The sequence below is a fragment of the Osmerus mordax genome, chromosome 25 (assembly GCF_038355195.1).
Source record: "Osmerus mordax isolate fOsmMor3 chromosome 25, fOsmMor3.pri, whole genome shotgun sequence".
Taxonomy (NCBI): Eukaryota; Metazoa; Chordata; class Actinopteri; order Osmeriformes; family Osmeridae; genus Osmerus; species Osmerus mordax.
This window is the reverse complement of record NC_090074.1, coordinates 5,967,438-5,983,372: the sequence shown is the minus strand read 5'-3', so window position 1 is coordinate 5,983,372 and position 15,935 is coordinate 5,967,438. Positions and strand designations below refer to the sequence as shown.

Sequence of the window (15,935 nt, the reverse complement as noted above, 5' to 3'; positions counted from 1 at the left end):
TTGATGTAGCTGTAGTTTGATGAACGGAGTGTATTAACCTGTATAAGAATGGCCAGGTGATAGAGGGGAGGGGCTATGAGGGCAGAGTGAGTCTGGTCACCCGGGAGCTGGAGAGAGGCAACTTGTCTCTGAGGCTGAGAGACTACAGGAGGTCAGATAGAGGAGGGGACATCTGTCAGGTCATCGTAGTGTTCTGTTTTAATGATGTTTTAACTTTCTATTTCATATCCTTCTACACAACTTCAGCACTATGTGAGTAATTTCATATATCTGTTTTATGACCTACAACATCATGGGTTAAGAATGTACCAATATATTTCAGACTTTGAAGATAACACTGCTATTGTTTTCTTTTAAATTTCATGGTGCCATTATTTCAATATCTGAAAACCCTCCCTTCATGGTCAAACCTGTGAGCAGAGATACACTCACAGTATTATTCTGATGTATCCCATAATAAGTTGTGCTGCTAAGCTGCACTTGAACCTGCTCCCTGGTACAACACCACATAGAGAAGGACCCTAATAAGGAGAGGATGAATACAATGTGTTATAAACTCTCACATTTAAGATATTTTGGCAAAGAAAGTATGCATCTAGGCTGTCCTCTAACATGTATTAAAACATACTATCATGTTTTGATCAGTTTAGAGGGAACTTTGATGTAGCTGTAGTTTGATGAACAGAGTGTATTAACCTGTATAAGAATGGCCAGGTGATAGAGGGGAGGGGCTATGAGGGCAGAGTGAGTCTGGTCACCCAGGAGCTGGAGAGAGGCAACTTGTCTCTGAGGCTGAGAGACTACAGGAGGTCAGATAGAGGAGGGGACATCTGTCAGGTCATCGTAGTGTGGGTTTGTGGTCCAGGGAGGGTCATTGTTCTATGGGTAAAGAACATAATTATGAACATCTTTACATTAACTATGACAATACAGTCTCTCTGCATGTACAAATACAATTATACTTTCAAATGTAAGTAGGAGTTGGAGCATTAGAGGTGGTTAGCTGGTTATGCTGCCCATTCTAACCACTCTATACTCTAAGCTTGTATATATCTACAGTGTTTGATAAGAGAGGCTCACTTAGCAGTGGTGCATAGTGAAGAACATGTTGAAAAAAACATGCAACTCATAGCGCCATAGACTACACGGATGTATGTTGATGTAGGACCATTAACATACAGCAGCTGCATCTCATAGAGCATCCTTGTTTTCAACAAATCTGGTTACTGACACTACCATGTTATTCATAATCAATGTTTAAGATAAACTCACACAGTATATAACTGAAGTGTTCTATTATAATGATGTTTTAACTTTCTATTTTATGTCCTTCTACACAACTTCAATAGCTGGTGAGTAATGTCATATATCTGTTATATGACATACATTATCATGGTTTAAGAATGTATCAATATATTTCAGACTTTGAAGATAACACTGCTATTGTTTTCTTTTAAATTTCATGTTGCCATTATTTCAATATCTGAAAACCCTCCCGTCATGGTCAAACCTGTGAGCAGAGATACACTCACAGTATTATTCTGATGTATCCCATAATAAGTTGTGCTGCTAAGCTGCACTTGAACCTGCTCCCTGGTACAACACCACATAGAGAAGGACCCTAATAAGGAGAGGGTGAATACAATGTGTTATAAACTCTCACATTTAAGATATTTTGGCAAAGAAGGTATGCATCTAGGCTGTCCTCTAACATGTATTAAAACATACTATCATGTTTTGATCAGTTTAGAGGGAACTTTGATGTAGCTGTAGTTTGATGAACAGAGTGTATTAACCTGTATAAGAATGGCCAGGTGATAGAGGGGAGGGGCTATGAGGGCAGAGTGAGTCTGGTCACCCAGGAGCTGGAGAGAGGCAACTTGTCTCTGAGGCTGAGAGACTACAGGAGGTCAGATAGAGGAGGGGACATCTGTCAGGTCATCGTAGTGTGGGTTTGTGGTCCAGGGAGGGTCATTGTTCTATAGGTAAAGAACATAATTATGAACATCTTTACATTAACTATGACGATACAGTCTCTCTGCATGTACAAATACAATTATACTTTCAAATGTAAGTAGGAGTTGGAGCATTAGAGGTGGTTAGCTGGTTATGCTGCCCATTCTAACCACTCTATACTCTAAGCTTGTATATATCTACAGTGTTTGATAAGAGAGGCTCACTTAGCAGTGGTGCATAGTGAAGAACATGTTGAAAAAAACATGCAACTCATAGCGCCATAGATTACACGGATGTATGTTGATGTAGGACCATTAACATACAGCAGCTGCATCTCATAGAGCATCCTTGTTTTCAACAAATCTGGTTACTGACACTACCATGTTATTCATAATCAATGTTTAAGATAAACTCACACAGTATATAACTGAAGTGTTCTATTATAATGATGTTTTAACTTTCTATTTTATGTCCTTCTACACAACTTCAATAGCTGGTGAGTAATGTCATATATCTGTTATATGACATACATTATCATGGTTTAAGAATGTACCAATATATTTCAGACTTTGAAGATAACACTGCTATTGTTTTCTTTTAAATTTCATGTTGCCATTATTTAAATATCTGAAAACCCTCCCTTCATGGTCAAACCTGTGAGCAGAGATACACTCACAGTATTATTCAGATGTATCCCATAATAAGCTTTGCTCCTGAGATCCACTTGAGCCTGGGTCCAGGTCTGATGTTAGTCAAACTTCTCGTTTAAGAAGCTGCCTGATGTTGTATGGGAATGATTTGGAGAGGGAGCAGGTACTCAGGTTTCTGGGGTCTATTTTGATGAGAGTTTGACCTGGGCTGATCATATTGAAGAAGTGTATGTGAACACGTACTATGTGGTTCTGGTTAGAGCAGTTATAGATTATGGGTGTATTGTCTATGGGGGAGCAGCTCTTCTCTGACCAAGCTAGACACAGTGCAAGCCCAGGTCCTAACACTGTGCAGTGGGGCAGTATGAGGACAGGGTGGGAGCCAACTTGGCTGAGATGTTCTGTAGTCGGGTGTTTCTGTGTACAATGGATGACTACAAATATTCACAAGTGGGCAGCGTTTGTTGTACCTGATAGGGAGGTCCTGGTCTGAAAGTGCTTCTAAGATCACCTGGCTGTATTTACAGTGGAGCTGTTGGTGATTTGACCGGCCTTACAGTGGATGGAGGAGGTTGGAGTGGTTATATGCTCAGAGTCTAGTGCAGTTCTGATGAGTGTACAGTCCTTCACATCCCACAGTAGACAGGACCTGCTGGATGAGGTGCTCTGAGGTCACAATGGTGTGAGGAGGATGGGGGTGTGGGTAAAACTGATGTGGGTTCCAGAGTGCAGACAGTCTGGCTAAGCAGGCCCTCAGGGAGGAGGGGGGTGAGGTGATGGTGTCTATCAGTAAGGCAGATGCTGAGGCCCTGATATGGACGGAGGGAAAGGGAGAGGTTAAAGGTGAGTCTGAGGGCTCAGGGTATTACAAGACTGACGGTGGAGGTCTTGTTGTGGGATTGTACAAGCAGAGAGAGATCTTCACTGGTCCTTTTCTAAGAGAAACCAGACCAATAGGGAGGATTTAGATGTCTGTCTCTGGACCACACTCCAGTACAGTAGGTGTTTTTTTTTTTAAGTGACAGCTTAATGTCACATTGGGAAATGCAAGCAATCCAACCTTTAATTGAAGTAGATTCATTTTGAGAGAAAGAAAATCTGACATCAAGAAATAATTATTTTTGGTGAAACCATGTGTGACACAATTATTGGCACCCCTACATTTAATGCTTTGTACAACCTCTCTTCGTCGATAAAACAGCACTTAACGTCTATTAAGGTTGGAGAATACACAGCTAGGAGTCTGAGAACATTCCTCTTTACAGAATCTCTCCAGATCATCCAGGGTCCGAGGTCCTCCCTTGTGCACTCTTCTCTTCAGCTCAGCCCACTGGTTTTAAAGGAGGTTTAGATCAGGGGACTGAGATGACTATGGCAGAAGACTGTTTTTGTGTTCAGTTAACCATTTGCGTCTGTATTTGCACCTAAATAAATTTACTTCAATTGAAGGTTGAATTGTTCAAATTGTTTCCAATGTGACATTAAGTTGAATTACAAAAAGGTGAAAACACTTTTCACTCATCTTTGCCAAGGGGTGCCAGTAATGTTGGAACCCACTGTAGGTGTGACGGTCAGGTGTCCCAATACTTTCATCCATGTAGTGTAGAATGTGCACCTGTAGTGTAATACATGCAGATCAAACCTGTCAGTTCTCCATCATTGTTTCAGCTGCAGAGTATTTACAAAGAGAGAGTCCAGAGGACAAGAGGAGTAGAGAGGAATCTGCTTGGTTACTTGGTGAGTATAAAACTACAATAATAGAAAAATGTATAAAAAGGATTTCAATTTCTATAGTGAAAATACATTATCAAGTATATTTATGTTCTTAATACAGATTAATTTACATTTAAAGTTTAATTTGATCAAAACGGGCATTTTGTGAACTGTGTTTAATGTGTCAGGTAGTCAGACTTACAGTATTGCTGAATTTAAAATGTCTACAAATGATCAGCCTGCTAAGTCAGTGATGTATAGATCTACTGCTCTACTACTAAAGTCTTCTCATCCCCTCTAGAGAATCAGATGTACCGTAAACTAGTAGACGAGAAAGACCAACTACTAAAAGACAAACAAAAGGAACTAGAGAGAGAGACCAATCAAATGAAGGAGTTAGAGAAACATCTGGATGAGAAGAGGGAGCTGGAAGAGAAACACAAGGAGACAGAGAAAAAGAGGAATGAACTTGAAGAAGAGTTACGAGCATCTAGAGTACAATTAAAAGAAAGAGATCGGACACTAGAGAGACTAGAGAGTGAAGGTAAAGAGAGAGAGAAGAGACTGGAAGAGAAAGACAAACAACTAGCAGAGAGAGATAAACTACTGAAGGAGAGAGATAAAGTGTGTGAAGAGAAAGACAAGCAGCTGAAGGAGAAAGATGATGAACTAAAGAGGAGGCAGGAGGAACTGGGAGAGAAAAACAAACAACTAGAAGAGAGAGACCAACGACTGGAGAGACTAGAGAGTGAAGGTAAAGAGTTAGAGAAGAGTCTGGAAGGGAAGGACAAACAGCTAAGAGAGAGAGATGAACTTCTAGAGGACAGGAACAAGAAGCTGGAGGAAAAGGACCGACACCTGGAGGAGGTGAACAAGACACTGAGGGAGAGTGAAAAGAGGATAGAAGAGAAGGATTCACTCCTGGAGGAGAGGAATAAACAACTAGAGAACACAGAGAGCAGACTGGAGGAAACCACAACACAACTGAAGGAGAAGAACCAACACCTTCAGGAGAAAGAGAAACAACTGGATGACATGAGCCAGCAGGTGAGAGAGAAGGAGAGACAACAGGAGGAGCTTAGAAAAGACCTGCAGGACAAGAACAACCAAGTAGAGAAGCTCACAGTCCAACTGCAGGAGAAAGACTCTGAACTGGAGGAGAGGAACCAGAGACTGAGAGAGAAGGAGGGAGAATTAGAAGAGAGAGACCAACGACTGGAGAGACTAGAGAGTGAAGGTAAAGAGACACAGAAGAGACTGGAAGAGAAGGACATTCAACTGGCAGAGAGAGGTGAACTGCTGAAGGAGAGAGACAGACATGTTGAAGATGTCAAAAATGAAAACTTTAAACTTGGTAAGATTTCATGGCGTAACTTGAATTTCATATCATTTCTGTGATACATTTGAAGTGTTTTGTGTTTGGAAATGGTATGGTTATGGTTTTTATTTTCTATTATTTCAGCACAGCAGATATGTGACCTAAACACTGAGGTAGAGAGACAGAGAAATGAGTTATCGGTTAAAACCACTGGTGAGTGTTATAATGTGAAGTTTTAGTTTGAATATTTCCCTCTAAATATGATGCCCTCTGAATGGTTGTTTCATCTTGTGTGTTAGAGAGAGGAGATATCTCAGAAACAGGCCCCAAACTACCAATCAGGAGGAGAGACAGCATGGAGCCTCCTCTAAACAGTGAGCCCTCAACACCTGAATATCTGACCCAGTCCATTCTCTATACACTGGTCATGCACCTACAGGAACCTGTCTAACTCTGTGTTCAGTATCACCGTCAGATGACTCTGTTGAGGTGAACATCTGGTATGAATGTCCAGGGTGACCCTCACGTCAGTAGTTTGAGCTGTGTCCTGTGTTGTGTTGCAGTGGGAGGAGAGACCCCAGATACAGACCCACCACTACCACAGGATGAAGGTTCTACTGTGGTCCCTGTAGTCAGGAGGAGACGCAGCAAGGATGACCCTCCAAACAGTGAGTCATCAACTCTGTTACAGACACCTACAAACACCTGAACATCTAACCCATCCTCTACTGTCCTTACATCTTCTATCCTACTGTGTGTTTCATAGTGATTATTGAGTTCAGGTTTATAATCTCAAACGGCCTGATACTACTATGTATACTGCTCTGCAGTTTTTTATTTTATTTATTTTATTATGATTTATTCTGAAAGAGATGTTCGTTATAGCCTTTAATTCATGTTATTCTATGTTGTCTGTATTTGTCAGATATCAATTACAGTTTTAAAACACAGCTAACTGAGTAGTTAATATTAGCCTTGATGTGCCGATGTACTTTCCTCTCTAACTAGACCAGTGGTGTGACCATGTCCCTGTGTTGTGTTGCAGTGGGGGGAGAGAGCAGCAGTCCAGACCCTCCAGTGTCTCCCAGTGTGTCTGAGCTGAGACTGGTGCTGCTGGGGAGGACTGGGGCTGGGAGGAGGGCAGCAGGAAACACCATCCTGGGCAGACAGGAGTTTGGGGCCCAGGACAGCCCCTCTGCAGTCACCCAGAGGAGCAGGAGGAGAGAGGGGGACGTGTGTGGGAGACGGCTGGTGCTGGTGGACACTCCAGACTGGTTCTGCCCTGGACTCTCTCTGGAGGACATGAGACAGGATGTGGGGCTGTGTGTCCGTCTGTCCGCCCCGGGACCCCACGCCTTCCTTCTGGTCATACCAGTGGAGCCCTCTGAGGGGGAGGAGAGAGGAGCCATGGAGAGAATGGAGGACATGTTTGGAGAGGGTTGTTGGGGACACACTGTCATCCTGTTCACCCATGATGACAGTCTGAGAGAGCAGAGCATGGAGGAGTTTCTCCAAACAGGAAGTCAGGACCTCCAGCAGCTTGTAGAGAAATGTGGGAACAGGTACCACGTCCTCAACATGAAGGACAGGGCCCATGGCACTCAGGTCCCAGAGCTGCTGCACCAGGTAGAGGAGATGGTGGCAGGAAACAGAGAGAGCTTCTACAGCAGTCAGACCTACCAGGGGGCAGAGGCCCAGGTCAGAGAGATGGAGGGAAAGATTCAGAGGGAGAGAGAGGAGAAGATGCAGAGGGAGGAGACAGAGAGGAAAGAGAAGTTTGAGACAGAGTTGCAGAACTCTCTGAAGAAGATAGAGGGAGTGATCCAGGAGCACGAGGGAGACATCAGAACACTCAGCCATCGAACATCTGAACTGGAGAGACAGGTGAAGGAAGAGAGGGATGAGGAGAAGAAGAGAGAGCTGGAGAGGGAGCTGAAGAGAGAGACTGACCGGAGAGAGGAGATGGAGAGAAAGCTGGAGAGATTTAGAGAGGAGGGAGAGAATGAGAGGAGGGAGAGGGAGGAGAGACACAGGCAGGAGATGGAGGAGTTCAGGGAGAACTATGAAGGAGAGGCCAGAGTTGAAGCAGAGAGAAACCTGATGAAGGTGGTCCTACCTGAGCTACAGAGGAGCATCATGATCTCACACACTAAGATGCAGAGAGATTTCAGCAGACAAATTCAGGAGAAGGATAGACAGATACAGGAGAAGGCTAGAGAGATGGAGGTGAAGGATATAGAGATAGAGAAACTGATACAACGACTGATGGATCTCAGTGGTCAGTTTATAGAGGAGGTCAATGAAATCAGTGAATGGAAAAGCCCTCAAACATAGAGGAGGAGAGGACGAGAGAGGAGAGGAGGGCAAGAGTGTAGATGAGAGGAGAAGGATTTGGATATATAGAGACTTAAGAACAAACTGAGAGATCTCAGTGAAGACTTCTTGACAGAGGTCCACGCTGTAAGAGAAGGTAGTAAAAGGAGCACTCCTCACATGTAGAGAAACAGAGGAAGTCAGAGACTTCATTCATACAAACATCGTCAGCTATAATTGCTGAATTTTACTGTGATCATTTTTGTGACATATTTGTGTTAAGATGTCATGCAGCAGATCTCCACTAACTGATTTGTTCATGGTTTTAAAATCAGTAGATCTTTGAGTAGCCTATTTCTATATGTACAGCACAAACAAAATTAAAGTAAATCCGTTTCAATTATATTTTATGATTATAATGTAAGTGAAATTTTAAAACATGTTTGAAGTAGTAAATATTAGGTTTAAGAAAGATAACAATGTATCTTTGTGTTTGTTACAAACTGGCTCAAGTACGGTGGCCGAGAGGGGCAAACCAACATTACAAAATCTGAACGGTGGCCGAGAGGGGCAAAACAACATTACAAAATCTGAAACACTTTTACAAAGCTTGAGACAAATTTACATTTTGGAAAACATTTTTACATATCATAAAACAAAATTACATTACCAAAACACATTACCAAGTCCCAAAACAAATTTACATTTCAGAAAACAAATTAACTAGACGCGAAACACTTTTACAAGTCCCGAAACAAATTTACAAGTGGCGAAACAAATTTACAAACGACATTAACCGGAAAGGGAATGTACCAATTCCAAAGTTGACGCGGAAGTGATAACGGAAGCGCTCAGTTTGAGTTGATGGCGGTTGATGGAGTTCATGGTGACCCAAAATGGACAGCGATAGAGTGGTGTTTTGCCCGTTTTGTGGCATACATATGAACCAATTAACAAGATTTTGTTTTTCGTGTGGTCGGTCTTTGGAGTTTTTAAATGGCGCAGACCAGAGTGAAGGACCAGATGTGTTGCAGCAGTGCATACCATATTTTAATGAGGGACACTCGTACGCTGTAATCGTGGACATGATGTCATGTCTACACGGTGTGCACATCAGCTTGAGGTCTCTGAAAAGCAAACTGAATGATGCTGGGTTATATCGCAGAAAGGATTTCTCCTCTACAAACGTCATAATTAGGGCAATACGACTGGAACTTCGTGGACCTGGACAGCTGTTTGGCTACCGCATGATGTGGTAGGTGCTCAAACAAAAGTACAATCTGCGAGTGAAGAGGGATCATGTAATGAATTTGCTCCGGGAGCTCAATCCTAGAGGGTGCGAGAGGAGAGCACGCAGAAGGTTTATAAGGAGAACCTACCACTCCATGGGACCGAACTATATTTGGCACGCGGATGGTTATGATAAACTCAAGCCATTCGGTTTGGCTCTTTCAGGGTGTATCGATGGATTTTCGCGTAAAGTACTGTGGCTTGTATGTGGATCAACAAATAATGATCCAACTGTGATCGCTCACTATTTCCTGTCATGTGTGCGAAACCTCGGTGTCATCCCCATGAGACTGAGGACTGATTGCGGCACGGAAAACGGGACCATGGCCGCAATTCAGTGCACCCTACGCCACCACCACAATGACTACTACTCTGGAGCGTCCAGCCACATGTATGGCTCATCCACAAGCAACCAGAGGATTGAGTCATGGTGGTCCATATTCAGAAAGGGAAGGTAAGTGGCCTTCATAAAGTCATTTAATTATGTGTAACCTTCATTCATTCAAACGTATATGCTTAAAACTTTAACTTTTTTATTATTTATTGATTTCTATAGGGCTCAGTTCTGGATGGAGCTATTTGCAGACCTTACAGATGCCGGATACTTCAACGGGAGTCACGAGCATCAGTGTCTACTGAGATATTGCTTTGGTGATGTTCTTCAGAAGGACTTGGATGAGTGTGTGAGACTGTGGAACAGTCACAGGATTCGCCCCTCCAAAACAGCATTATGTCCAGGAGGATTGCCCAATGAGCTCTACTACTTACCACACAGGTAATACTTTGGTGATAGATGGTATTTGTTTTGCTTTTATCTTAAATTTAAATACTTTTAATTATATCTTCTGTTTAACATAGGTTTGGCTCCAGAGACTGTGGATTTCAAATTGAGCAGGCTGAACTGGATGCCTTTCCTGAGACTCACCTGACAAGAGCTCCATGTGGGGACCCAAACATTCAGGAGTACTTGGACTTAGCCATGGAGCACAATCATTTACAGAAGCCAGAGTACTGGCAGTCTTCAACTGAACTGTATCTGAGATTAAAAGAAATTGCTCATCTATGAATTGATTGATTGGGAGATTTATTGTAATGGTGGTGGAACATGTACACAAAGTGTCTTCCACAGCTTCAATATTTCAAAGTGGGAATAAAAATAATGGGTCATGGATCACAATCTAAAACAATTGTCAAAATGCTAACTGAGAATGCTCACATACCCTTACATTATAAAAGCCTCCTTAACAAATGCAACTATAACCTATAACAGCAACAAAGAAACAACATTTTTAGAGTCAGAGCTCTAGGGGTTATCCAGTCATAGGGCTTATAGACAGCCAAATCCTGGACTATTTTGAATTCCAAAGTCCATTTGTGATTTAAACACACTATATGTGTCCAGGAGTGGTAATTTCAACAAGTTTGAACATGTATTTGCCATTGGGAATGGGGAGTCATCCAGGAACTCTATTTGTGGCAATGGTTGCAAGCCAGATGGGGGAAGTGATGTCAGCCCAGTTGCAAACATCAAAACGTCCTCCACAGACACAGCAGCCGCGCCTTCTGCAAAGAAATAAATGTTCAGATATACCATGGTAATGTGGTTTTCCAATTAGTTACAAAAAACCTTACAAACCTTCACAGTCAAGGAGATAGTCTGCCCAGTAGGCCACAGTTTGACTTTCTTTTAGTCTCCTATTACTCCCTGAAGGGCTGAGGTCAGGTTTGAAGAGTTTTTCGAGCTCAAAGCCAGTGAGTCGCTTTTCAAAGTGGCACAGGACAGGGGTCAGCAAAGTTGGGTGTTGCTGTAGTGTAGTCAGAAACTGAAGGGCTGAAAGACCATCTTTGAATCTACAAAGTGAACACAAACACTGTTTCACTGCTGTGTAGTGCCAACTGCATTTAACCCTTGAGTTATCTTCGGGTCATTCTGGCCCATCAGTCATTGTGACCCACCGTCGTATTGCGGCAACTTTAACGCATACAAAAACAAAGTGAAGCATTTTCTTTTAACCGTTGGGCTGTCTCAGACCCCCCACATTGCGAAGGTTAAAAGAAAAATATTTTTATTTGTTTTTGTATTGCGTAAAATTGGGTAAACACAACGATGGTTCGTTATGAACCTTTGGGTCATGTGACCCGAAGGCAGCACAAGGGTTAAATTATCTAAAGAAAACTTTTTGAGGTTCTCTTCACGACAATTATGATCCACCTAAAAAAAAACATTTGGGGAAAATGGTTGTGTGATAACATTCTTTTGATTTGCACATGGAAAGGTGTTACAAACTGCAAAAAAAAAATCACACGGAGGAATGACACAGAGGGCAGGTTGGCAAGGAATGGAGAGACAGACATCACATAGTGTATTACAACTGAAAGCCTAAGGCAAAACATTTGTCACAGTGGCTAACTAATAACAGATACACATGCCATGAAGCATTTTAAACAAAAATGTCATACATAAACATAAAAAAGAAAATCACCATCATAATTCAAAATATTATCTTACCTGTCAATTACAGATGAGTTGCGGTCAATAATATACCACTGGAGGTAGTCTGCCACAATTTCTTTCTTTTCTTCCACAGCAGCCACATGTCTCAGACAGCCTGCTGTCTGTAACATTGTGCTGTGTCTCATGATACATTCTTGCAGAGCATCCAATGAAGCAGCATTCTCAATCTTAAAGACAAATAGTCATAAACACCCCAGTAAATAACTATGTACTATCCTTGCCCATTTTTATTCTGTGACATGCAGTAACCCTACCCTATCAAAAACAAATACATTCTGCAAATTCTGTGTATGCAATATAGGAAGTAAACATTGTCTTAAAACAGTGCAGGAACTATGTCAAACTCTGTCCTACCACATTGTAGATTTATGCTATTCTCACCTCTCGCAAAGCTTTACCTATTTCTTCATCAGTTATTAAATTAACTGTTGATTTGAATGAAGGCTGGCCGGCAAGATAATGTACAAGATCTTCTGACAGGAAATGGGGTCCTGGACCTCCATGTACAACTGACACTGCGATCATCTTTCCTGCCATGAAGTATTCATCCTCCCTAACAGCTATGAATGAATTCATATTGCAAAATGAAAACATACAATACATTATATACTTTAAGATATTGAGGAAAAAAGCATATGCTGTGTCATCTATTTGTTTACTGATCATTAACCAACCATTAGTATAGCACACTTCTAACCCCATACATACCATTTGCATTGTAGACCAAGAACCGATGTCCTTCTGGTCCATCAAAAATGGGCCGGTCTTTCAGGTGTTTCATTAGCAGAGATAAAAATTCTCGTCTTGGACCACCAGTGTCAATTCCCTCCTCAAAAATACCAGCATCATCAGTAAATCTGACCAGCATGTCACAGGTTTCAGAATATGTTGTACGCTTGAAACCTCTGACGGCTCCATCCCAAACATTAGCCCTTGAGATGTTGAACCTGCTGACTCTTTTGTGATCAATATGAAGCGCCAGGTTTGCTACAATGTCAGGTAGTGTAATGTCCATCTCCTCCCTGTAATGACAAAAAGTGATTTAATTAATGGATATCCCAGACAGTGCACACTTTTACAACAGTTATTTAAATACCGGAATGCCACACTCAAAAGCTAATTTTACACTGCCGTGTGTTGGAAATTCTCCACATTGACTGCAACCAGCTCCTCATCCTCTTCCTCAACACCTGGTGCATACAGGTCCGTGTATTTACTGTTGGGAAATTACAATTTCCATGTTAAAACATCTTACAAACACAAATTTCTTCCCCATGAATTAAATTGAAAGTATGTGTCACTATCCTTTTTTTAATTTATTTTTTACCTGTAGCAAGTCTTGTCTGGATTTGTTTCAGATGGATCCATATCCTCAGCATCAGATATTACTATCTGAAAAACAAATTAAAATGTCTGAAGCATTTACATTACATTTAGCAGACGCTTTTGTCCAAAGCGACGTACAAGGGAGAAACAACAACTCTAAGAAAGGTCAGGCTGCCACAGTCTGCCCTATTACCTGTCCAGGCCGAATTGTTGCTGAATGTCCCGGTGCATCTCTAAAACATGATACAAATAATACAATTACTACATTAATTATTACTGTTCTTCAGGCCTACAATAGTCATGTAAGAATGTAAACGAATACAGGCAAGATTCCTATTGTTTGATTACCACTAGAAAGGATAAAAAATGTTGACTGTGTGACAAAGGCTAGATGTCAAAATGTACCTACCTTTCATCTTTAGGTTTGAGTTTGGGAGTACTTCGGTTTTGTGGTTCAAAAACCTGAGAGGAAACGCATTAATTTATCAACAATTTGTAATAGCTTCGATAACTGTTCCCTTACCCCATACAGTATATATATATATGATGGTGAAAGGTTGTCAGTATTGTCATAGATAAATCAATACATGCATTCATAAATAAATAAGTATTAAAATAAATAAATAATTGATGTACCACTGTGTCAGCTCGATTGAATTCAGCTGTGCTCCTTGATGCGATGACAATTTCAGAATCAGAGTCTGAAGTATTATCCGTTGCTGTAAAAACAAACAAACAGATCATGTAGATAATGCAGATGCATCCTTCAGTAGAGTATCTAAAATATGTAAAAATGTTGAATCCTGAGATCCACTAACCTCCTCCTTTAAAATATGTTTCTAGGCAAATGAAAAATGTGATCCTGCAATATGGCCTTCCTAGTTCCTTTTTATATTCTGCCAATTTGAATGGCCTTTCTGATCCAGGCACATGGACCACCTCTGAGCAGTCTGGATACAAAAGGATGTACGGTCCTTCTGGCATGTCCTTGTTAAATGTTTTCATTTTCTGGACAGCTTGTGTCAGTACATCAGGTGCTGCTACCTCTGGGTCTACAAATAACGGGAGTGTTTTCCCTCTTAGAGGTTTTAAATCAGTTCCATTTGGCACCATCAATCCAATGTTTATCTAATAAAATGACAAAGATGTATTAAACATAGGTAAAATAAAAGACTATACATACATCTGTGTTTCCCATTAATTATGGAGAATGTGTTGTCCCTCCATGGTCTAATTGGTGCCACCACAGATTCATAGTGAGCCGAACATGTCAATAAGCTGCACTCTCCAATTCGATAGTGTCTCGCCCTGCATCTCGGGCGAGCATCTCGCCCTGCACGAGAGCTTCTGTTATTCTGCCTAAATCTACGCAAAGATACCCTCTTCAAATATGTTAGTTTTTCTTTTTAACTTAATTTAATCTGTACAATAAATCTACTATGATACAGATCCATTTAAGAGTCACCTCGAGTCAGACAGTCGAGTTATAAGCTAACAGTCAGTACAATTTACCTGGACGTGTTTTCCTCTCGGCCCGTAGTTAAAAGACTGACGCTCTTTGGACTTTGAACTTCTGTACTCCATGAACTGTTTGTATGATGTGCAAGGTTTTTCTGCTGAAATTAGCAAAGCTCAGTTTCAAAATAGAAAGTTAACGGCCGCTAACCAAAAGCGCTATTCACTTTCATTCAGGTAGCGAGCGTTATGCTGCACTTACTTTGTTTAGCATTATCCGGCTGTTGAGATGTCCCCTGTGTGTTTGGTCCTTCTGTCTGGTCTGCGCCATTTAAAAACTCCAAAGACCGACCACACGAAAAACAAAATCTTGTTAATTGGCTCATATGTTTGCCACAAAACGGGCAAAACACCACTCTATCGCTGTCCATTTTGGGTCACCATGAACTCCATCAACCGCCATCAACTCAAACTGAGCGCTTCCGTTATCACTTCCGCGTCAACTTTGGAATTGGTACATTCCCTTTCCGGCTAATGTCGTTTGTAAATTTGTTTCGCCACTTGTAAATTTGTTTCGGGACTTGTAAAAGTGTTTCGCGTCTAGTTAATTTGTTTTCTGAAATGTAAATTTGTTTCGGGACTTGGTAATGTGGTTTGGTAATGTAATTTTGTTTAATGATATGTAAAAATGTTTTCCAAAATGTAAATTTGTCTCAAGCTTTGTAAAAGTGTTTCAGATTTTGTAATGTTGTTTTGCCCCTCTCGGCCACCGTACTCAAGGTTTGCGAGACAAAGTAAAGACAACTAAAGGTTTTTACAAGAGTCATTTCATTTACTAAACATCTAATGCAACATGATACAAACTTATCAGCCAGTGTTATTGAGTGTCAGTGCGTAAGCATGCATGTATGTGCAGCAAAGACGAGGCTTCCTCAGTGAGACGGTCAGCTCAGGTGGGGAGCCCCCACCCACTCCTGCACCCCCCCCCCCCCCCCCCCCCCATAAAAGGGGTGTGTGTGACCAGGGTCACCAGGTCACCACCGGTGTTCCAAGCACAACCCCGAGGCCTGTCCATGCCCGATCCCACCAGCACGGCTCCAGCCACAGCACCTCACAGCAAGGCCCCTAGAGAAGCTCCTAGAAGAGACGAGAGCAGAACGCTCACACTGGGAAGACACGGACATGAGGAAGGGCAAGGTCACTGAGGCACAAGGCGCGCTGGACAGCGCATCAGCCAACACGTTTCCACAGCCCTTCACATGCCGGACATCCAGATGGTAAGGCTGCAAGAACAGACCCCACCTCATCAGGCGCTGGTTGGGGTTCTGGAAGGAATGCAAAAAGGTAAGTGGGTTGTGGTCACTATACACAACCAAGGGACCTGTCCCAACATAAACCT

The 15,935-nt window shown here is 41.9% G+C and overlaps 1 protein-coding gene and 1 long non-coding RNA gene across 2 annotated transcripts; one reads left to right on the top strand and one right to left on the bottom strand.

The window, feature by feature from the left end:
• Window positions 1-8,829: 8,829 nt before the first annotated feature.
• On the top strand, window positions 8,830-10,331 carry LOC136933609 (uncharacterized). The gene is made up of 3 exons (XR_010874816.1): window positions 8,830-9,694; window positions 9,797-10,015; window positions 10,099-10,331. It is a non-coding gene; the product is annotated as an uncharacterized lncRNA (long non-coding RNA).
• A 537-nt stretch (window positions 10,332-10,868) lies between these two features.
• Window positions 10,869-15,135, bottom strand: LOC136933608 (uncharacterized). Its single transcript, XM_067229072.1, has 12 exons — window positions 14,799-15,135; window positions 14,594-14,697; window positions 13,900-14,209; window positions 13,718-13,800; window positions 13,491-13,543; window positions 13,275-13,314; window positions 13,083-13,147; window positions 12,882-12,971; window positions 12,464-12,777; window positions 12,137-12,315; window positions 11,750-11,922; window positions 10,869-11,091 (listed from the first exon to the last, which is right to left on the bottom strand). Exons 1-12 carry the CDS (start codon window positions 14,965-14,967, stop codon window positions 10,869-10,871), a joined length of 1,803 nt encoding a protein of 600 aa, XP_067085173.1. The 5' UTR covers window positions 14,968-15,135.
• Between the last annotated feature and the right edge of the window lie 800 nt (window positions 15,136-15,935).